General features: G+C 44.5%; 2 protein-coding genes across 2 annotated transcripts in view; both read left to right on the top strand.

The window, feature by feature from the left end:
- Positions 1 to 1,765, top strand: part of LOC135707578 (tetratricopeptide repeat protein 39B-like) — a 39,938-nt gene extending 38,173 nt beyond the window's left edge. The window contains exons 6-9 of the mRNA XM_065229452.1: positions 36 to 364; positions 426 to 932; positions 992 to 1,132; positions 1,200 to 1,765. Of these exons, the coding sequence (XP_065085524.1) occupies positions 36 to 364; positions 426 to 932; positions 992 to 1,132; positions 1,200 to 1,314 (1,092 nt within the window). The 3' untranslated portion in view covers positions 1,315 to 1,765. The remainder of the gene's footprint in view (positions 1 to 35; positions 365 to 425; positions 933 to 991; positions 1,133 to 1,199) is intronic.
- A 10,972-nt stretch (positions 1,766 to 12,737) lies between these two features.
- LOC135707555 (cholesterol transporter ABCA5-like) overlaps positions 12,738 to 24,323 on the top strand; it is a 59,953-nt gene continuing 48,367 nt past the window's right edge. Inside the window, exons 1-5 of the mRNA XM_065229396.1 lie at positions 12,738 to 13,005; positions 13,485 to 13,911; positions 13,973 to 14,359; positions 14,426 to 14,655; positions 14,731 to 14,917. Of these exons, the coding sequence (XP_065085468.1) occupies positions 13,627 to 13,911; positions 13,973 to 14,359; positions 14,426 to 14,655; positions 14,731 to 14,917 (1,089 nt within the window). The 5' untranslated portion in view covers positions 12,738 to 13,005; positions 13,485 to 13,626. The remainder of the gene's footprint in view (positions 13,006 to 13,484; positions 13,912 to 13,972; positions 14,360 to 14,425; positions 14,656 to 14,730; positions 14,918 to 24,323) is intronic.

Genomic DNA, 24,323 nt, shown 5'->3' with positions numbered 1-24,323 from the left:
TTATCAACCTCTCTCTAATCGTTGTACAATTCCAGCAATCCGGCATGCAGGACTTAATCACTGGATCGCAAAGCCTCGGCATCCGACAGGTGCTGTGCACCATGACCCTGCTCGGTTACAATCTCATTGTGTGCTACGTCCTGAGTCACAAGGAGGGTGACCTGAAGTTCTGTGACCAATTGCTTCAGAAGCAGCTGCAACTCTACCCGGACGGTGTGTGGTTCCTGTTCTTCAAGGGACGGCTCGAGTTCATGAAGGGCAATCTGGACGACGCACTGATGTGGTACAAAAGGTCCTGGAAATCGCAAAACGTGTGGCCACAGTTTCACCATCTGTGCTTCTGGGAGCTGCTGTGGGTGAATTGGTAGGTTTGAGGGACGCTCGAAAATGCCTTTTTTTACTAACCTATTTAAATGCCTTTGCAGCTTACGGTTGGATTGGCGAGAATCGCTGCTCTTTGCCACGTACTTGGTAGAGCACAGCAAATGGTCACGTACGATCTACACATATCAGAAGGCATCCATTATGAGCATGATGAAGCGGTCCGATCTCACGTCGACCGAGCTGCGAACGTTGGACGGGCTGATGAAGGAGGTGCCAAAGTACAAGCAACGAATCGCTGGGAAATCGCTTCCGATGGAGAAATTTGCCTGCAAAAAGTCGGACCGCTTTTTCGCCCAGCAATCGTTCCTGTACGTTCCGGCGTTGGAGCTGATGTACGTTTGGAATTTGTTCAAAATCCTCGGAAAACATTTCAATCTGGCCGATGGGGTGTACCGGATAGTGGAGGAAAATTTAACCGAGCTGGAAGAACGACAGCAGAAGAAGACCAACAGTCCACTGAATGCATACGACGTGGATAACAAGGCGTTACTCTTGCTGCTGAAGGGAGCTTGCTTGAGGCAGATGAACAGTCCACTGCAAGCTTTGAAGTAAGTGTTTTAACCGATTCCTAATACCAATACTAAAATAGTTAACTTCCCCCAAACAGGTGCTTGGAAACCGTAGTTGCGATGTTCAAAGATCTCAAAGAGGACTTTTACCTGGTACCGTATGCCATCGTTGAAATCGCTCTTATCTATGTGGATCAGGGGAAAAAGGAACAGGCTGTTCTTGCTCTCGAAGATGCCAAGTACGACCCTCTAAAAGCGCTTTTTTCAGAAATTTTCTCTCTAACAAATGATATTGAAACTCCACAGGAAAAACTACAGTGGCTACTCGCTGGAATCTCGATTGCACTTCCGCATCCACACGGCCCTGATCGAGCTGAAGGGCAAAAGCTACGAAAATATTTCAGCCGGTGGCGGTTATTAGGAACGAGGCAACTTTTTTGCGGGAACAGAATCAAAGAAACGAAGATTAATCTAGTCTTAACGAATACGGATGAATGGACGCATGTAGTTATTTGAATCAAAGTAGGAACACCGTTTGTGCTTGCGTAAAGCACTAGCCGCAACTGAAGGAAAAAGACATACTTAACGAATCGACAGGAGGTATGGTATGGTTGGTAAGATGGGGATGCATTTAAAGACACCGATAAAGAAGATTTTATGTTTACTTGAACATTAGCTGAAACGCTTGATCGTAGAACGATTTGCATTAGTAGATCCTTTGTGTTATGTTTTAAAAATTGTTTTATCTAGTTTATTGTCCGTCACCACAGCAACAGCCACGACGTCTTCTGTATAGGGTAGTGAATCTATTTTGTTTCCTATACGGAGATACTTACAACATCTGAATAAAGTGCACCAAATGGATGTTAACTAGGACTGTACGCAGTGATTTGAGAAAGAAAAGCCCAATCTGTTCCTGAAGGGTATCAATAAATTTGCGTAGCTTAGCGTAGACTGACTTCACATATAAACGGTTGCTGTCCCGCCGTGATTGATCAGAACCAGTAACGTTGCACAATTATTCTACTCAATGGGACTGAGAGTAACCGTCCATTATCAGTGTAAAAATTTCAGTGATTCTATGCACAAAAGATCAGTCAGTTAGGAATGGGTAAGGAATATTAGAGTGATGTTTGTCACAGGATGGAGATTTTGCTAAGTAATATTGGTTAGATAAGGATTCATCTTGATATGCTCTGGGCTTTGGCAAAACCTTGAGGTAGTTTCATTAGACTACCAGGTCCCAGGGCTGATCTGGATCTTTACCACATTGGAAAGATGCACACTAGTGTTGCCAGATCAGTGTTGATGCTTACCAAAAGTGCATTTGAACCCGCTTATAATAGCATATTAACAGATTAATCATCACCGTACATTGTTTATTGCTCTGTACTAATACTAAATGATTAAGCACAGCATTCGATATTTAAGTAGGAATGCTGGATTTAGTCACAGTCACAGTAGAAATCATCTTGTTCATGTCTTTTTTTTTTATATTAAATCCTTTATTGAATTGAATTTATTTCTATGGGTATGCACGTTTGGAAAGTATCATCACAAAGATTCTGCACTCGGTCTACAGCTTGTGGGCGGGAAGCGTTGTTTTTGTTTTTTTTTATTTATTTATAGAGTCACTATAAATGTCGCCTTCCATAGCGCCCACTTTCGCAAGTGAATCCGCCTTCTCATTGCCCAAAATTGAGCAATGCGAAGGGATCCACGCGAAGGTGATGATGAAAGAGCGCACGGATAAAGTACTAAGCAGTTCTCGTATTTTCAAGAGCAAATACGAGAAGTGCTTTACCGGCCTAATGGAACGGATAGCCTCGACAGAATTGAGACTATCCGTAAAAATAAACTAGTGGTCTGGAAGAAGTGAAGCAATAGTTTCCAAAGTGTAGTGAGTTGCTGCCAGTTCAGCCACATACACAGAACAAGGAGCTTCAAGTTTTCGAGAGGCGCTATGAAATTCATTAAATACACCAAAACCAGCGGACTCCTCTATTAGTGATCCATCTGTGAAAAACGTTCTTGCAGAATCAACATGGCCAAACTTTGCAGCGTATAATGACGGAGCAATCATAGGACGATGATGCTCTGGAATTCCGCGGATTTCCTGCGTCATAGATAAATCAAAATTCACTGAATTGCCGAAATCGGAGAAGACTACACGATTGGGAATATTTCTTGAACGGCTGACATCCTGTGTTAAATATAGGTAGTACAAAGTAATAAAACATGTTTGAGGATTTAGCTCCAGAAGCTTCTCAAAGTTTTCGATCACCAGTGGGTTCATTACTTCGCAACGGGTGAGGAGCCTCAGAGATAACTCTGAAAAACGGACGGATAGAGGCAACATGCCCGCCAGCACTTCGAGACTCATAGTATGAGTAACGATACTGGATCCGTTCCAGCTTGATGATGTGCGTTTTAGCTGCCGACTGGAAGCAAAAACTACCGTACTCTAAAACCGATAAAATCGTTGTCCGGTACAACGTCAGAAGATCTTGTGGATGGGCTCCCCACCACGTTCCGGTAATTGATCGAAGGAAATTGATCCTTAGTTGGCATTTTCGTCTCAGTTACTCAATGTGGGATCTCCAGGTGCATTTGGAATCGAACCAGACCCCGAGATATTTAAAAGACATGGAATGAGTGATCGGTTTACCCAAAAGTTGAAGCTTCGGTTGTGCTGGGTTATGCTTCCTAGAAAAAACGACCAACTCAGTTTTCTCCGTGGAGAATTCGATACCTAGCTGAATAGCCCAAGTAGACAAATTGTCCAAGGTATCCTGTAAGGGTCCTTGCAGGTCAACCTCTTTTGGCCCTGTGATAGACACTACGCCGTCATCTGCAAGTTGTCTCAACGTGCAATTGTCACTAAGACAGACAACAATTTCTCTAACGTAGAAATTGTACAAAAGGGGGCTTGAACATGAGCCTTGGGGGAGACCCATGTAGCTAAATCGAAAAGCTGTAGAGTTTCCATGAGAAAAGCTCATATGTTTTTCTGACAGCAAATTGTACAAAAAATTATTCATTAATGGAGACAATCCACAAGCGTGGAGTTTCTCTGAAAGAACTTCAACGGATACTGAATCAAAAGCCCCCTTGATATCCAAGAACACAGAAGCCATTTGCTCTTTCTTAGCAAAAGCCAACTGAATTTCCGAGGAAAGCAACGCGAGACAGTCGTTCGTTCCCTTACCCCTACGGAAACCAAATTGAGTATCTGAAAGAAGGTGGTTCGTCTCAACCCATTTGTCGAGGCGAAAAAGGATCATTTTCTCCATCAATTTCCGAATACACGACAGCATCGCGATGGGCCGATACGAATTGTGATCCGACGCGGGTTTATCAGGCTTTTTAATGGCTATCACCCTTACTCGTCTCCAATCGTCGGGAACAATATTGAGCTCCAAGAACTGATTGTACAAGTTCAACATGCGCCTCTTAGCGACGTCTGGGAGGTTTTCCAGCAAGTTGAACTTGATTCTATCAGATCCCGGGGCAGAATTGCCACACGAAAGGAGAGCGAGTGAAAGTTCCACCATTGAAAAAGGCTGACTGATTTCGTCTATCGAATTCGCGGTTTCGCGAGGAATCAACTGCGACGGCACGGAATCCGGACACACTTTTCGCGCGAATTTAAGAATCCATTGATCCGAGCATTCCTCGCTTTCGTTGTTAGTAGACCGGTTACGCATTCTTCGCGCCGTACTCCAAAGCGTATTCATAGACGTTTCGCGCGACAATCCGTCTACAAACTGCCGCCAGTAACCCCGTTTTTTGGCCTTGATGAGGCTCTTGAGTTCGCGTTCAAGAGATGTGTATGCGTCGAAATGCTCGCGTGTTCCGCGTTTCCGAAAAAGTTTAAACGCGTCGGACTTTTTACGGTAAACCTCCGTGCATTGTTGATTCCACCAGGGCGATGGTGTTTTCTTACGAAATGATGATCACGGCACCGGTCGTGTTTGAGCTTGAAGTGCGCTGTCGACGATGATATTAGAGAGGAAATTATATTCCTCCAACGGCGGAAGCTCTTCCACTGACGATACTGTATCGCCTATCACGGATTGGAACTTAGTCCAATCGATGTTACGGGTTAGATCATACGCGACGTTAACGGATTCTGACGAGTTGAACCCACTGGCAATCGAAATTTTGATCGGCAGATGATCACTACCGTGCGGATCCTGGATTACATGCCAAGTGCAATCCAACGATAGTGAATTGGAGCAAAAGTTGAGGTCTAATCTGCTACCATTCGAGGATGGACCAGCCAAACGTGTTACTTCTCCATTGTTAAGTATTGTCATGTTGAAGTTGTCGCAGAGATCATAAATCAAAGTAGAACGGTTATCATCGTACAGCTCCCCCCAGCCTGTACCGTGGGAGTTAAAATCTCCCATGATCAACCATGGAGCGGGAAGTACCGCACATATGTCGAAAAGTTGTTTGCGATTAACAGAGACTCTAGGAGCAATATATACAGAAGCAATACAAAGGCTCTTACCTTTAATGGTAGCCTGACATGCGACAACTTCAATACCGGGGAATTCGGGAAGATTCACTCTATAGAAGGAATGGCACTTTTTGATCCCCAAAAGTACCCCTCCTCCACGTGAATCCTCACGATCCAATCGAATAATGTTAAAATCAAAAAAAGGGAGATCAATTTCTGAAGAGAGCCATGTTTCACAGAGGGCAAATGCATCGCAATTATTGTTATGGACTAAATACTTGAACGAATCTAATTTCGGAATAAGACTTTGACAATTCCACTGTAGAACAGTGATCAAATCCCCGACCTCGTTTGGAAAATTATCCATCGAAGGAGATGATAGCTGCAAGAAGGGGCCATTTTGAAGTCAATTGCTTCAAGAAGGATTTCACAGTCGGAAGCAATGTGAGGACAATGCTTTTCAGAGGATCAGAAATGTTGAGGTATTTGAGAATACCGTCCACAATGTCATCAAATGAGAACAACCCAGATGAAGAAGGGGTTTCTGTTCTTAAAATTGGGGCATCAGGGGTTTTGGATGTCCCCGGAAGAGGTGAAAAATCCTGGGTATAGTCAGTTCTGCGGAATCCAGGAGGCGTAGAAGTCTCCTTTTTTCCACCACTCCTTGATTTGGGCAAGCTGATTTGGGGTTCTTTATTTGCAACAATCCGCGAACGGATGCGCTTTCGTTTCCGTGCAGAACCTTCCGGAAAACTGAAAGAAGTTCCCTCCTCAGCCAAGTCAGAGTCAGTCTCGTCATCTGACAAAAGAGAAAAGGGATTTTTGTCATTGGTCGATGGCGTGGCTGTCTTAAGCATTTCTGCAAAAGACCGCCTGGAACGTTCCTTAAGGGAGCGTTTCATTTTGTCCCCGAGCTGTTTGTACGCCGGGCACGACGAAAGAGCATGAGGAGGAGTTCCGTTGCAGTACACGCATTTTGGTGCAGTAGCTGCGCAGGCGCCATCCTCATGCTTCTCCCCGCATGTGGAGCAGCGTGCCTTGTTGCCGCAGTGGGAGGCCGTATGTCCCAACCGCTTACAATTCTGGCAGTTCATGACCCGAGGTACAAACAACCGCACAGGAAGACGAAGTTTTCCCAGCTCGATGTATTGAGGAAGGGCAGATCCAGAAAAGGTCACCCGAAACGAGTCTGTGGGGGTAAAACTCTTTTTACCCTCGCTGAGCGATACTGACTTCATTCTATGAACAGCCAGTATCTTTACCGGAGGAAGCAAGGGGTTCTTGAATCGGCCAACCGCTTGCTTCTCCAGTATCTCGGGGTTCAGACTCGCCTCAGTGACCACGCCTTCGATCTCCACATCAGAGGCTGGAATGTACACCCTATATTCCAGTGTGAAAAATTGGGAAACAGCTATTTCATTGGCCTGTTTCAGGTTAGCGACGGTCACACGAAGTTTTGTTGTGCCTAACCTTCGTTATTTCGGTCACGGCAGAGAATCGCTTTGTCAGATCATCAGATATCTGAACAACATTCAAGGGTTTGTTTTTGGGCTGAAAATAGACAACCCATGGGCCAGTCGAGTCAATCGGGTAAGCCCGGAATCTGGTGCTTTTCTCAGCCTGCCCATTGACAGACTGAGACGACGAGCCAGGGATGACATCATCAGTTTTCTGAGATGAATGATCATCCATGTCGTCTTCCGACAAAACATCCATTTTGTTCTACTAGTGGGAGCGCAAAACGCTCTCCCACTGAACAGATGTTTAATCTCGAACAGACACAATATACCTAGATGTTTTTAAGACAGGTGGGCAGGAACTCACGGTCAATCAATGCATAATGTCACTTAAAAGTACCACACATATTTTTTATAAGTTGCACATAGAATGTAAATTTTCTTCTATGCTTACAATTTATGCGTTTTACGCACATGAAAAATATCAGTCGTTTAATTTGAGTTCGCGGAGTCTATCCGGATAGAAAAATAATGGATGATATCCAACTACGTTTATGTCTATCCACTGGATGACTCTATCCGGATAATTGTATTATCCATGCCTATCCCGATAATGTTGAAGCCTGCTCCTAACATGGAGAACGGACGCCTCATTGAGCCGCACCTCCATGGTGAACAGACGCTCGGGTTTGGTGAAGCATTTCCACCATCACCGTATTATGGTTATCGCGCCAGTGTTCGCGACGCACCCCTTCACTTTGCTATTGCCGGACTGGCAACATTGCCCAGGCTACGCCACCCAGCTGTGTCCATGTTTCAGCTGGTAGTCTTTTGTTATCGGGGAGGCGTGAGGTAGGAACTTGTGAGGACCAGAGCTAGGTATCCCGCTCCTTCCAGGTTGTCAACTCACAATTTCCGGAGTGATTTGAGATTTGGGCGTAATTACATTTGTAAAAAAAACACGTCAATCGCCGATTACTGAGCATGAGCATGAGCATTGACGACCATACATTTCAGTAGTTGCTACTGTGTGATTGGCCAGATTTAGCGAAATTTGCACAATGAACCATATGAATGGGGCTTGGGACTAGCAATCCATTCTCAGTGTACAAAATCCAGAGAATACATATTTTTGAGGTCAATAACGGCGCCGGCCACTTCCTTACGGTCATCGGGGAGGGAAAGGATTGCCGTTGTTATTAGAGACCGAGTATACCTCTGAATCTCCACGGTTGTCACGGGAAGGACGTTTTTGTTAGTGGGAAGGGTAAATTAGATCTGGATTCACATTGGAAAGAGATGCGATCTTTAAAACCTGTTAAGCAAATGACAGTAATGTAAAGAGGCTTGGGTTTTAACCCACGATCTTCTGCTCAGTAAGCAAAAACGGTCGCTTACATCACAACAAGCTACGACCAACGATCGTTCATTATCGGTTACAAGAAGCTATTACTACAATAAAATGAAATCATCCAAAATAGTTAACAATGTCTTCCGAACCGATTCAGGCGTCTAAATATACTTATTAGTTTTCAGAATCGTTCCTCCAATTTCTGTTATTGTTACACGACAAAATATGATCTAGTTTTCATTTCGTACACTCAAAAAATTCCACACGTCATCATCATGTGTCTCACACTTAATTTTGCGCTTATTGTGAAACACATCCATTTCATGTGTGAATCTTATGCTATGAACCATGCCTGAACACTATGGATTTGAATTGTGACACACTTGGATTCTATGTGCCTCATATGGTGATATCAATAGCTTTGCACATCATAGTTCAATATTCTGCTTTATCGACTTCTACTTTACCGACTCTAAAAATTGAAACGACAAATATATAATCAAAACTGCCAGAGGCCAGAGCTTTCACATATCTTTTTAATGGGTCTGATTTGAGGCGGGTTAATAGGATAAAGTCACAACTCTTGTTTTCGATGTTTACCTTTCTGAGCAAGCAATTCACATCGTATTGAAATGCAAAACACTTTAAATCCATGTAGCCAGCCCGGGCGATCCGTCTCTAAAAACGTGTGGTTTAAGCGCCACTCCACAAGGGAGACCACACGCCCAATGTAAATTTGCCCGGTTGAGACTCTCCTAAGGGTGAGTCCATTAAATTTCCTAGAAAGGATTTACGGATCAGGCAAGCCGGCTTTCAACTAAACGTCCAAAACGGGAAAACCCTATTATCCCCATGAAACCACAAACACGATAGTCACTCAGAGAGTCGGTGAGAGCTCACCCATACCTAAAAATCTCTACAAAAGAGAATTTATCATCATCGGCAGTCTCGTCACTTGCCACTAGACGTCGCCCCGATCTGGAAGTGGACTACTCTCCCGAACATTCAAACTCTCAACATGAGGACGGGACACGCAAACTACAACGGAGAACGCGAAGTAATGTCGAATACATTCAATTAATTAAAGCTAGGGAGATGGACATTTTACGAAAACATTTATTATCACGGAACTATTCAGGCGGTATATTTAGTGCATAACATTACTTATCCTACGTATATTTCTTTACATGTTCCAATTGATTTCGGTTTACTTGTGTGTGTTCGCTCCTATCTCCTATGTGTGTGCGATTTCTCTCTCCCTAACTAATGTGCTCATGTGCTCTACTCAGTGGTGGCACGAGTCCTGGAGTTTAACATTTTTTCCTTAACATTTGATACTTTTTGCGATAACTATTGTGACGACACACAACAAACTGGCAAGCGGCAAAAATGTCATGACATTTCTAAACTGTTTTCTGCCAGCGACAGAACATTTTCGCACAAAGAAGCAGACAAGACCGGCGGCGCGCGCGACATAAATTTATGTCGTGTAGAATTTTGCTGATTTCTGGCTAATTACTGCATTTATTTTATGTTTATTGCATGGAATTAAAATATAAGAATGAAGACTGACCACTCATAAGCATTGATGTTAAAATTATGCGTAAATAAGGGAGTTGGTAATTTACTGTCACACGCAAGCCTGCAGCTAAATTTTTCATTACAATAAACTGTTTGGAAAAATCAGGCTGCGAGATTTTATTTATTCTCTATCTCCGCTGTTCGCTTGGAATGTAGTTATAAACGGCCACCCGTGTGCTGGCTGTTTTGTTTCGCTCTGGACGATGGTTTTTCGAAAAATGTACTGTTGCCACTCTACTTAATCATGTGTGTGACGTCACTTTATCGGCAACTCAGCTCCAAACGAGTCTGCGCTCCTGGTGACAACGACGTTGGCGTTGAAAAACGTTACTTTTCAAAGGCGGGGATGCCACATCACGAGTTCCGGAAAAGCGTGTCACGGAAACTCGGCGCTACTCGCTCATCAGTCTTAGACTGGCAAAAAATCTCTCCGTGGCGCCCTCGCCGGACGCCACACTCCAAAAATAGAAAAGGCTTGACTCACCAGATGATGTTGGTTTACGTGATGGTCACAGTCGATGACCTATCGACGGGTTCGACGCACTCTTTAGGGATCGTCGATGGTGATCCGATGAATGGAGGTGCTTCGCTGACAATGGCGTTTCACACGCCGATGTCAATGGCGGTTACTCTGCCGTGCCGGTAGGTTGACGAACCGGCGGGTGGACCGTGTCCACGTGGAGATCCCCTGAGTCTCCTCGGACCGATTATGTAACGGATCCGTCCGCTTCCGGCCGGTTGGCGATTGCCGGGAAATTCCGTCCGTTGGGGAGAAGTTGCTGCGTTTGGGCACGGTGTATTGCTGCGAACGATTTAACACGACTACACCAGAACAGTGAGCACAAGCACGAGCACGGACATGGACAGCACATATTGAGCACATCAAAAATTACCTGTAGATTTCTCTAGCCTTTCTCCTGATCGCACACAATTTACTACACGCACACTTATTCTACTAGCTAAAGGAACGAACAAAAATCTTTAATTAATTTTAAACACTAGACATCACTTTAAATTACATACTTTAACTAGGAAAAACGACCACGAACAAACGCGCAAACTTCAAGAACGTTGGGATGTCACGGACGAAATGATCGAGACCGTGAATCCTCAGATAAAGGAAAGTAAAACTCGGACGAACCGGAAGTCCATCATTTCCCGAAACCCTTCGTGTCCTATCGTGAATCTAAAGACACGAAAGATAACTTGGCTTGTTTAATTGCGCGACTGTCCCTTTCATACCTTATCCATAAATTAAATGGACCCGTCTTAGGAAAGATTTCAGCAAAAATGCTTGTGTCTTCCTACTGCCTACCATAAGGAATTTAATTCAAACAATTTAACTTTATCAAATTATATACAAATTTATACAAAATTCCTGATCGTTACATCCATCTGTTTTGAGCAGTAGCGTGATTCAATGTGCAATACACTTGAATAGATAGTGAAAGATTTTAAATATTTCAAAGTTTGAAACACTATAAATTAACGTGTATAACACATTGAACCAAAGTGAAATACACTTAAAGTAAATGTGATTGTGCATTTAGAAAATCAAGTGTTTAAACACTTCGATCAAACGTGTGAAATTTGTTGAGTGTATGTAATGAACAACAGAGATACGCGATAATTCATATACTTTCACCACCTCTTCACTCACCTGGCTCAGAAAAGAAACACGTCAATCGTCGATTTCTAGCGGCGCCGGTGGTGTAGTGGTAAGCGTGATTATCTCTCACCCCAGCAGGCCTGGGTTCAATCCCAGTCGGCGCCGCCGAGATGTTCTGAGGCATAACATCTCTGATCACGCCTTCCTTCGGATGGGAAGTAAAGCCGTTGGTCCCCGGTTCATGAGTTGATGGGTCGATAGGTAGGGTCCAAGTGTGGGAGCTGCCTCCCTGGCTTCGGTAGAATTGGTGTTCAGCACGGAAAACAAGATCGACGGAAAACAAATTAACGAAAAAAAAAAAATCAATGGCCAACAAAAATATCCATTAGTACTGTCCCAACGATGCGTTCATCTGGATAAAATAGACAAATAGCTGAATTTTTTTGCGATGGGCCCAATCTTAGATCCATAGGCCAACATTAGAGCCATTCCCCCTAGGTTCTTTAAATTCAAAACAGTACAATAGCCTTTGAAATGGGTAAAGCGCCTCTGAATGCTAAAATGGCTTTTCAATGTCGACATAATTTCCAAAATGATCTTGAAACACCGAAATTACTGTAATTCATTAGTACACAGGTAAAAAGCGAGGTTAGTCGACATCACTGGTTTAAACTAAGAGAAAATCCACGGTGACGATTACTTGAGCTCTTTTCCTGAACCATTTTGAAAATACATTTATTAAGTGGCAAGCATCAAAGAAGAACATTTTCAACGACAATCAAGAAGAGTTCGTATATTGATCAAGTTCTCACCATCTTATCCGCAGTTATTAGCTAGTTTTTCCTTTTTGATGATTAGCCCACAGTCAGTATAGCGGTGAAGTGCCATAATCCCATAATCGAAATCAACCGTTCTTTTTATGGGTTCGCTACAGGCATGCGCATTGAAGTTCCCAGTGTCGACCGTAAAAGCAACCTCTCTTTTGCTTAGAAAAAAAACCCCGCCAAAACGGAATGCACGTGGTGGTTTAGACCTGACATTCTTGTTCATTTCAATCTTGATTCCACAATTTGAAGCAGTTTAATTATTGTTTACTGAACAGAAAAGTTATCCCGAAATGTTACTGGCCTACTGGTCTCGCTACGCAGCGTTGCCGCAAAAGGAATCTATCAAAGTGATGAGTGAACCAGCAGGACAGGGATCGTCTTGACAACGAACGCGTCGCTTTGCCTCGTGTCAGGACTACTCTGGGTGCCATCGCGAGGGGGTGGTTTTTGTCATCGGAGTTGGGGTGGAAAATTCGTTGCTTTATGGCAACTGCACAGAAGCGGAAGGGGGGAGGACTCGGAAACGCCGCTTCTGTCGAGAAGGGATGACACAAACGCCAGTAGAGCGGCGGCAGCGACGACCGACGGTGTGTGAAAAAGTTTTGTAGCGAAAATGTTGCCCTGTAAAAATTGCCCGTGACTAGTTGGAATAGTTTTTAATCCGTTTTAGGCAGCGCATTTCCGACCGAAAGTGGACGTACGGATGTGGATCGCACTCGAAGTCGGCCCGTGAGCTAGTGCAACGCAACCATCCGCTGTGATTTCCGGGCAAAGTTCAGCAAATCTCTGCAGAGCCCCAATCAACTGCTGATCACAAAGAGGGTAGGGTTCCCTTTGGATTCTGTTTGCACTATGGCGTAGTTGGAGGAAAAGGTCACAAAAAGCAACCAAGGTGACGGGTTTTGCGGTGGTTGATCGTGTCCGGGTGCTTTCGAGAGTGGTTTCAACGGTTGGGGTTGTGAAATTTGCAAATGCAGTGATTTTCGCGAGAAAATCCGGAAAATTTTGACATTTTGCGAAAAATCGATAATTTTTTCCATCCCCTTCGCGTGTGTTGGGGTGAGAATTTTATGGCACGCAGCTGTATGGGTTCGAAAAGTATTATAGTGCCGGTCTTTGTGTGTGGTGGTGACGGCGGTGGTGTTGGTGTGAAAAACGTAAACAAACGCACGTGGGCTTGTTATGATTCAGAAGCCGGTGGTTGCTTATTGTGATTGTGTGTGCGTGTGGGGGGAAAGGGGTCGTTTTCCTTTTTTTGTTTTGACTCATTCTTTGTGTACGTGTTTTGATTTTCGTTACAGATTTAAAGCACTGCATCAAGAGAAGCTTTTGGAAATCCGGACATCAATATTCACTAAGCTGCTTACGATTTTAGCTGACTGGTAGAGGCGCTTTTTTAAGACTAGCTTAAGAAAGATCATCCCGGCGAGAACTACTAGCACCATGGGGAAGGAATTGCTGAACGATAGCTCTTTTTGCCAACAGTTAGGAGCGACACTAGTTCGCAATTTTAAACTTAAAATTAGAGACTCTAGGAAAACGATTGCCGAAGTATTCCTACCACTGTACACACTTGGCACCCTGATCGTACTGAAGATACTGATTCCTAATCCTAATTTTCCCGCCATCACCGAACCACGTGGCGCGGCATCACTTTTCGAACATTTTCAGCACTACAAAGCCCACACCATCGCGGTACTGCCGCAGCCAAATTCGTCGTCAACTGTGGTAAAATGGGTAGTGCAAAATTTTCCAAGTACTAGCCCGACTAATCCCTCTCCGATTTCAGCAATTCCTCGACGCAGTAAACGACCTATGGAAGTCCAACCGGCATCACAGCGCCGGTCTCCATCCCATCAAGTGGAACCTTTACGATTCGCAAGAGGACCTGCTGGCTGCATACTGGCGCGACCCGGACAAAATGCCACTGGCCTTGATTTTCCACAGCGATGACCCCATGTACGGCCAGCTGAAGTATGAAATCCGCACCAATCCGTCATTCTTCGTGACACCATCGACGACGGAGCTTTTCTCGTCTCTGGTCACGTGCAGACAATCAGACAGCTACTGGTCGGCCGTAATACCGATCGAAACCGGCGACTCCTGCCCGGTCAACCAGTACTACTACTCGGGGTTCATTGCACTGCAGACGCTGCTGGATTACACCAAAATCAAGGTCTCACACTCATTCAAATCTACTTAGAAGCATCTTTAGATTAACCCACCATCATTTCATTTTCAGATCGTGACACAAAACGACGACATACAGATACCTCACATCACGCTGGAGATGTTCCCCAAAGAATCCTATACGGGTAATTGGATGGTTGCGTTTAGACTAGTGATACCTATCTATATGGTGATGGCCCTGTCCCAGTTTATCACATATCTGCTGATACTGATTGTCGGCGAAAAGGAGAACCACATCAAGGAGGGCCTGAAAATAATGGGCTTGCGTGACTCGGTCTTCTGGTAGGGGGAAATCTTTGCCACTGGAGTGGAACTATTTTCGGGCGGTCATTAATTTGTATCTTCTTCGATTTTCAGGTGCGGTTGGTTCATTATCTACGCCGTATTTGTCACCTTTCTGACGTTCGTGTCCGTGATTTTGCTGTTCTCACTCGGTGTTTTCCAGCATACCAACTATCTGCCGGTGTTCATTCTGATTTTGCTGTACAGTTTTTCCGTCATACTGATTGGATTTATGATTACGCCGTTCTTCGACAACTCGAGGGTATGTAGAAATGATTTTACGTTTATTGTGAAAGTTCTGTTCTGTTGCAACACATTTGTCGCGATTTGCTAAATTTATCCAGCCTTGCCCGGGAAAGTTAGAATAACCAATATGCCTGATATTTCAATCGAAATGAGATTATTTTTGTATTACGTCTGTTAAGATTTAAGTCCACACGACGAATGAGAACGACCCAAATTTGACTTTAGTTTACTCATAATCGTCAAAAGTGCAGGAACTAAGCGATGAGTAAATTTGCCTCATGTTTTCCCAGGTTTATCCAGGATTTTCCAGGGAAAAATTCCCGAATTTGAGAATAGTAAAGATTTCATTCACTCAGTCTATTGGTACTACTCCGAGACTGAACAAAATTTTCGTCAATTTCCTCATTTTCCGGCAGATTTTTTAGGTTTTTCACAGGAAACCATGAGACAAATTTATTCATCGCTGAGTTCCTGCCCTTTTGGCGATTATGAGTGAACTAAATTCAAATTTGGGTCGTTCTCATTCGCCGTGCATGACAAACAATGTTGCTTCTGTACCAGAGATAGAAAATAAATGGATGCAATATTTAAATAAGGAAATGATCTCGTTTTCTGCATTTCATGATTTCGTTTTCTTCGTTTCATTGAAGTTTTGGCTATTTTGTTAAATCACTCTGATGATGGCTTTCTGCAGGGCACTTTTCTCTTTGCAATGGCAATGAAATTGACCAGGATCTTGCTACCATAGTACTGGGCATCCAGATGCTTAGAGCAAGCGAATGGATATTCCCTTCCGGCTACCAGCTCGGGTGGGGACATGTAGTTGAGGATGAATCGGTTGCTAGAACCGGAAAGAACCGGGTATCGGTTGCTAGAACAGGAAAATACCAACGTAAAAACTATTCCACCAAAGCGCCAGAGACCCCCTTTTAGCCCCATTTATTTTGTATCAAAACAGCAACGTTATTGCGTGATGTTTGTTTTGCTAGCAGGTTCTCCGATGAATTGAGTGTATTTTACGGCATAGATCACCGGCTGAAAAAACTAAGGTTCCTTTATGTCGTGATTTGGCATCGATCTGCCAGATTCCATGACTGGTATCGGCTGGTTTGTGGTTCTCTGTTACGGTTAGTTCTGCGGGGTGCGCTCTGTTCGGCGTCGGATAATCGAATGACGGAATGAGACCGAATAATCGAATGACGGAATGGCTCGTCCTGTTTCTTCGGAGGCTTCACCGGATCCACCTTTAATAACTCGTCCATCAGTTTCTTCGTGGCCTTTCCTTTAGTCTGTCTGTAAGTATGATTATTAATAATAAGCATTAGTTCCATCATAAAGCTATCTGTTTACGTCACTACGTCTTTTCAATCATAGTTTCGTCATTTATTCTTTTAAGGTTCTCCGCCATTTCTATCGGAGTCCTTTATTAAGCATGTAATTCTTACTTTTCATAAGAATATCATGCATATATTCCACCATTTCAATTGGAATATACTTTAAGTTAAGATCCTCCTTTCCTATAAGATCTCAACATTATAATATAGCTCTTTTGAACTCACCTTTTGTCGGGAGGCTTGACTTTGCTACCGTCTGCGCCATTGTCGTGATTTGGCATCGATCTGCCAGATTCCATGACTGGTATCGGCTGGTTTGTGGTTCTCTGCTAGGGTTAGTTCTGCGGGGTGCGCTCTGCTACGGTTAGCTCTGTTCGGCGTCGGATAATCGAATGACGGAATGAGACCGGCAGCCCGTCTTATATAGATGGACTCCGACTTGACGACTGATCTGTGGCGCTCTGCTACGGTTAGCTCTGCGAGGTGCGCTCTGTTCGGCGTCCGAGAATAGAATGATTGACTCGAGCAACGAATATCGCTTAAATACATAAAAGATCTGTACTTCCAACCAATCAGAGGAGAGCAACTTCCCAGTGTTATAGAAACGTACTGGCAATCTATCAGAGGAGAGAATATTATCAGTGATATAGAACAGCTTCTTTCCCTTTTTCTTTTATCAATCGAATGATGAATTTGTAATTCAATAGTTTTAGACTTATTTATTTTATTATTGGATTCATCCGTACCCTACACTTTACACCGAAAACATTGATTGCTTGGGCTGCGCTGTCAAAACAATCGAGATAATAAAATCGTTCATTAGAGAGCAAAAGAGTTCCTCATAGTTACTCTGGATTGCTCTTAATTTCTCACTGTCTTCCCCCTCGGTTCATAGAATAATAAACGTCCTCAAAGGAAGCCGATAAACCTAGCCTTTCGTGATGTGAAAAGCAACGGTCTATCAGCGGCCAAAAAGAATGGAACCGGTGGGGAACATTGATGGAGACCAAATATAGAGGATGATGAATATGACTTCTGTAGTTTGTTTTGTGTGAGTTGCTGCTTTATTTCAATTAAGGGTACTAACAAGGAGTAATAACTCTGCACACTGTGCCGAAACACAGCAGGACACACTATTCGGCACTTTAGGACAAACGTTGACAAGTAGGATATAATCAACATAATATAAAACGGCATCACTGTCGAGAGGTGACGTTTTGCCAATCGTTGCTAAGGTTAACTTCTTTGTTTACTACATTGGGCTTCACATTGGGTTCGGATTCCAAGGAAAAATGCTGTGAATTGTAAGTGGTAGCTTACCTGCCAGTCTATGGCTGGCCCGATTTACCCCGGCTGGGCAACTACGAGCAGGGTACCCCCCCCCCCCACGTTCGGATTTGGGTGAAAGTAAAAGAAAAGAGAAAGAAAGAAAGTAAATTTAAGACTTCTATTAACTAAATTCTGACCTTCCCTTTACCTCCTCGCTGTCTCGGTGGGGCCGCGGTTTCTGTTTGTTCACATCGGCTCCAGACACGGTCTGTGCTGAGCGTCTCCTACTTCACTTTTAGCTGCCTAGCAGCAGTCCTTTACTTTTATTTATTTATTTATTTATTTATTATTATTATAGTCCATCTGACTTGATAGTCTCAATGAAACACTTAAATCTAAAAGTAGTCACTCATTAAAAATTAAAAATTGACCAACAGCAAACGATGACGAAACATCGAGGCATTGATGTCAAAGTCAAATAGGTCAGAGGCTTCGTTGAATTGATGAATCATGGCGACAAAGGAACTGTTTGCAGCATAGTTGGTTGCATGTACTACTTCATGTAGCAAGGTTCTCGGACGGAGTGTTCGGGCAGGAGCATACAGATTAATTTTGGCCAGTAACTCAGGAACATCATATTCTGCGAGTAAAACTTTAGCAACGAAGACGACCTGCGATATGTTTCGTCGCTTAGCAAGAGTATCCAAACCCAGTAAACGACAGCGGTCCGCATACGGTGGTAAATTCTGCGGGTCACTCCATGGAAGATAGCGCAGTGCGTATCTGACGAATTTGCGTTGAACAGCTTCGAATCGTCCACTCCATACAGCTTGGTAGGGATTCCAGACAACACACGCGAATTCCAGTAGTGAGCGTACCAATGAACAGTAAAGGGCTTTAAAACACAGAGGATCACGAAATTCCTTAGATATCTTGAACATGAATCCAAGCTGTCGATTAGCTTTGTCGATCGTGGTTGAGAAGTGGCGAGTGTATGTGAGCTTTTCATCCAACATGACACCGAGGTCTTTAACGTGATCGACACGTTGAACTGCAGTTCCAGTAACGTTATAATCAAACAAAATGGCAGTCCTAGTTCGACGGAAACTAATTACGCAGCACTTTGAGACGCACAGCACCATAAAATTGCGTTCACACCAATCATTAAAAATTTCAAGAAGGTTTTGTAGTTCTAAACAGTCGGCATAGCCTCGAACGACTAGATAAATCTTCAAGTCCTCGGCAAAAAACAATTTACCTCCACGTAGTAGAATAAACGTTACATCGTTCACAAATAAAGAGAAGAGCATTGGTCCCAAAGTGCTATCCTGTGGAACTCCTGATCTGTTCGAGAAACAGTACGATGAGTAGTTTCCAATGCATATAGTAACTTCACGTTGCACGAGGTACGATCTAAGCCAGCTGCAGAAGGAAACAGAACATCCAATTTTTTCAAGCTTTGCTAGCAGAACGTCGTGCACAACTCTATCAAACGCAGCTTTAAGATCAGTGTAGATGGCATCCACTTGAAGTTTCTTGCATACATTTTCCATACAGAACGACGTAAAGCTGACGAGATTAGTTTCCACGGAGCGGCCAGGAAAGAAACCATGTTGACATGTATTTATGTAATGCTTGCAGGAAGCAAACAATCTCTCATTTATCAGCGACTCAAACACCTTAGATTCAACCCCAAGCGAGGTAATCCCACGGTAGTTTTCCACATTGCGTTTGTCTCCTTTCTTGAAAACAGGGAACATAGTAGGCCCTTTGCATAGTGCGGGAAATTTCTGTTGACGAAGTGACAGGTTGAAGAGCAAGGACAACGGAGCAGCTAAGATATCGGAGCATTTTTTTAGGACTGCAGATGGAATAACACTCGGACCTGGTGAAAATGATGATTTGGTTTTACTCATCACAGAGAGAACCATTTGTACATCTATGGCAAAAACATCCATGTTTACGACGTCGGTTGGCACATCACGGACGGCTCGCTCAATTTCTGCTTGCGATGGGGAGTCATTCGAGAAGACGCTTAAGAAGTGCCTAGCAAATAGGCTGCATTTGTCCTCAGTTGTCAATGCTACGTCATTGCCGAGAAACATTTTTGACGACAGTCCAGTTTCCTTCCTCTTAGTATTCACAAACGACCAGAATCCCTTGGGGTGGCATTGCAGATTATGTTGAGTACGAATTACATACCTCTTGTAAAGAAGCTTGTTGTAGTGGCGATAATCATTGCTGGCAATTGAAAAATTTCGCTTGGTAAGGGTACATCGTCGATGAGTGAGAGCACGGAGAGCTCTAGATCGCACTCGTTTCAGGTTGCGGAGAGTAGCGTTAGACCAAGGCGGTTTTCTTGGAGGTTGGCACTTCGGTACTGAAGCACAAACACAGTCGCGCAAAAGGCTATTATATCGAGCGGCTGCTGTATCGATATCAAGGTCATTCAACACATTCCAGTTGATCCGGGACAAGGAACGTCTCAGCAAACGGAAATCGGTCTTCCGGAAATTGAGCCGAGTGGCAGTCATGGTTTCATCAAAACGAATTTGAGATCCGTTCGCGATAGATATATCCAAAGCAGGGTGGAAATTGTCAAGAGGAACGATGACATCAGGCGCTTCAACGACGACACTGTCCAGAAGTGCACTTTCGCTAACAAAAACCAAGTCAAGAAAACGAGACTGGAAATTGGGAACAAGGTTTATCTGGCTCAGTGTCAGTCCATGAAAAGCCGTGCCGTCAACAAGCAAGCTGCTGGCAGGAGTAGTTGAAGATGCAATCGGATCTGGAAACGCATAACCCTGGCCTGAGGGTGACCAGCTAAGCCCAGGCTGATTAAAATCACTAAGCAGAAGAAGCACATCCGTTATATCAGCCATGGACGATGCAAATTCTGTAGCATCCAGATGAAGCTGCATTGTGGTGCACCCATGTCGACGTTCAGGGGGAATATACACCGCTCCAATGAGGATTTCCCGCGAAGTGAGGCTGACCTTAACCCAAACCGCTTCAATTGTAGTAAATAGTTCATTGGAGATTACGCAGGATGCGAATTCGTTGGAAACAGCGATGAGCACACCACCACCGCGAGTACGAATGCTGTTGGATTGTCTAATATGTAGACAGTAAAAGAGTCACCAAACAGTTGCACTGAATTGATCCTCCCATCGAGCCAAGTTTCCGTGAATACATAAACGTCATATTCCCCGTCAAGCGCAGCCAGATAAACATCGTCCAATTTAGTCATGAGCCCCCTGGTGTTCTGATAATAGACACGTAAACCGCTAGAGGGTTCGGTGCGAGCCGTGTCAATGATAACTTGTCCAGGATCCGCACGAGAGAACGGTGAACTATCAGGCAGCGAAAGATCACCTGACGTAGAAAGGCTCGAAGTGGTGGCCATAAGCGAAGATGAACTGAAACGAAGTGGCGGATCAACAGTTGAATTCACATGGACGAGTTCATACTTGCCGTAAACGAGTGGGGGGATGAGCGAGGCTCCTTTTTCGGAACGCCCCCGGCGACGTTGGTGATGAATCACCGGATTGCCTACTCGCCGTAGGCAACCCCGGCAGACACCGCAGTGTTTCTACCCATGCAAACTCACCTGTAGTACTGCCTGCTTCGTCCTGCTTGACGATTAACTGCGGTGGCGAGACTGGCTCTATTGGCTGAGTCACCGCAGTCAGGACGGCGAGTGTCTACTGGATCCTTTGTGGTTAGCCGGGGAAGCGATTAGCTCCTTAGTGCTTAGCTTCCCACAATGGCGATCCGACACTCTGTTGCACTCACAACTTTCACGGCCACGGAGCCGACTTTCACTCGCGGTGCACAAACAAATCCTCACGTCGCGGCTGGGCAAACTTTTCCCAGTTTAAGTCTGTTTTCTGTTTTTACTGCTTCAGCTTGTCCAACCATCGGCCAGTGTTCAACGCCTCCTTGACTGCAGCAAGCTCACTGTCCTTAACTGTTGCTTCAACCAGTTCCTTTATTGTCAGAGCAGTTGGTGTAGCAGACTCCAAAACGGCAAGAAGCATCGATTTTCCATTTTGATCGTACGTGGAACATTCTTCAAATCTCGGCAGCCTTGACAAAGGATCAGCGATGTTAGCTTTTCCAGATAAATGGACGATTTTGTACCTGAACGATTGCAGCCGCAGTGCCCAGCGTTCTATTCTTGGACACTACTTTCGTTTAGAACCAAACATCACCTTCAGTGGCTCGTGATCAGTGACCAACTTGAACTCCAAACCACGTAAATATGATTCCAATCTCTCCGTTGCCCAGACAAGGGCCAACGCCTCCCTCTCATTTTGCGCGTAAGTTCTTTCGGCTGGCGACAAACCCTTACTAACATAGCAGATTGCCCTCTTTTTCCCATTCTTTTCCTGCAACAGCACAGCCCCAATGCCAACCGGACTGGCATCTGCTATCAGGATCGTATCGTCGTAAGGAGAGTAATACCCAAGATTTCTCGGATCTGCTAATACCTTCTTTACCGCTTCGAAAGCCTCAGTATGCCGCCGTTCCCACTTGAATCGAATATCTTTATGCAAAAGCTCTCTCAAAGGCGCCGTTAAGGTAGAAAGATTTTGTATGAACTTACCAAGATAGTTGATAAGCCCAAGGAAGCTCCTCAGCTCTTCTACCGTTTCAGGGTTACGACAACGCCGGATGGCATCCACCTGCTCCTGCTGGACTGATTCCTTCGCTGCTCAACTGGTGTCCCATGAATGTGACTTCCTTACGCCCGAACTCACACTTCTTCTCATTGATTGTTATTCCGTATTCCTTCAGACGATCAAGTACAGCATGCAGTGCTTGATCGTGCTCCTCCTTGTTGCGTCCAAAGATCAAGATGTCATCAATGAAAACTTTCACTCCTTTAATTCCAACCAGCACCCGTTCTATGATGTTTTGGAAAACCTCCGACGCGCAATTCATTCCGAAAGTAAGACGCTTAAAGCGGAAGTAGCCATTATGCGAAGCAATCGTTGTGATTGACCGAGACTCCTCAGCGAGTTCGATCTGGTGGGAGGCCTTGTTGAGATCGATTTTCGAAAAATATTTACAGCTGTGCAAATGCGGAATTATGTCATCGGACGTTGGTAGAAGGTGGTGCTGCGGAATGATTGCTTTGTTGGCATCACGCATGTCAACGCAAATGCGTATCTCCTCGGCATTCACAGCCTTCGGCCGAACGACCAAGCGTGAAATCCACGGCGAGTCACGAGGAGCTGGTTCCATTATGCCTTGCTTCAGCAGCTTCGCAAGTTCTCTCTCTACTTTAGGTTGTAGCGGGATAGGAACACGACTTTGAGTGTGCTGAATCGGTTTTACCTTGAGATCTACTTCAACAGTGACTACCACACCTTTTACTTTACCGATCTTCTCCTCAGCCGACTGTACAGTACAACTAGACGTATTAATTTTCAGGATTCCAAGCTTAGTGGCTGCTCTTTTCCCAAGAAGATTCGACGTACACCCTGTCGCTGATCGAAGACTTTTTGGTTGATATCTCTGCGATGAACATTCCTTCAATCGAAAGCTTGTGGCCGCCGTAGGTAAATAACTTCTTGGCAACCTTCTTGGTTTGGAACTCCACTTTCACTTTTCGGCTTTTCAAAAACTCCCACACATCAACGCTAATCACGTTAGCTCCGGCGCCGGAATCGATCGTCCAATCAAGTTGAACTCCACCCACCTTGCATGTTGCCAAATGACTGCTATTGCTATCGGAACTCATCGCAAACACGTAGCTGACACATTCATCATCCGTTTCGTCATCTTGGTCCTCGTCTACGTCACTTTCGGAATCATCAGTTACAACCTGCCGTAGTTACTTCTTGCGACGCTTCTCCCAGTCACCATCCTTCTTCCGCGTGCTCGCCTCCTTAGTTTTACAACAGCGTTTAAAATGCCCGAGCAGATGACACTTTTCACACTTTTTGTCATGGGCGGGGCAGTCTTCATCATTGGCGTAGTGTCCAGAACGACCACACCGAAAGCATTCACCCTTCGACTTCACGATCCGGTTGACTTCTTCAGTTCGCTGCAAGTTCTTCCGATGCTTTGCGATGGTTTCCAGAGAGCGACCTTCTTCAATAGTTTGCGCCAATGTCATGTTTCCTTTGGTTAGAATCTTCGCTCGCAGCCCATCTGAGTATCCTCGCTCAAAAATCTGCTCCTTAATGTTTTCTTCTAGCCACTCGCCATACTCACAGAGGCTTCCTAGCTCCCGCAGACGCAGCCCAAACTTTTCGATTGACTCCTCCGGGCCCTGTTCGAGATTTCGGAATATGTTGCGTTCTCTCGGTAAGCATTTAAGCGAAAGAAAGTAATCATCGAGCAACTTGACCGACTCCTTGTAGATGTCCGAGCCATTCGGAACCTCCACTTCATTTTCTCCCCGCAAATTGAAGAAAATGTCCTGTACGTCACTGCCGGCATAATGCAGCAAGTAGGAACGTTTACGAGCTGCATTCGTCACATTATTTACTTCCAAAAAAATTTCGAAGCTCCGCTTCCACTTTTTCTATCGAAATGATACCGTGGAGGTATCTGTTGGGTCGAATTTCTGGATGTTGGAACTGCCCGGATTATCCATCTTTTGACGGAACTGATTTTCCAGTCCGTTTCGCGAACTTTCACTTTCACTTTCCCGGTATGCCTGCTACTGTTGTTTACTTCTTCTGCCGGCTTCACAGCAAAACTTTTTTTTTTAATTTTCGATGTTTCTTATTCGAATTGAATCACCATCCGTATTTAAACAATCCGTTGTCGATTCCACCATCGATTTACCTCGGTCGCCAA

The sequence above is a fragment of the Ochlerotatus camptorhynchus genome, unplaced genomic scaffold (genome assembly GCF_037179485.1).
Source record: "Ochlerotatus camptorhynchus isolate MF236.1 unplaced genomic scaffold, CSIRO-AGI_Acam_v1.1 ptg000314l, whole genome shotgun sequence".
NCBI classification, from domain to species: domain Eukaryota; kingdom Metazoa; phylum Arthropoda; class Insecta; order Diptera; family Culicidae; genus Ochlerotatus; species Ochlerotatus camptorhynchus.
The sequence above is the reverse complement of the archived record's forward strand: the minus strand, read 5'-3'. Positions and strand labels throughout refer to the sequence as shown.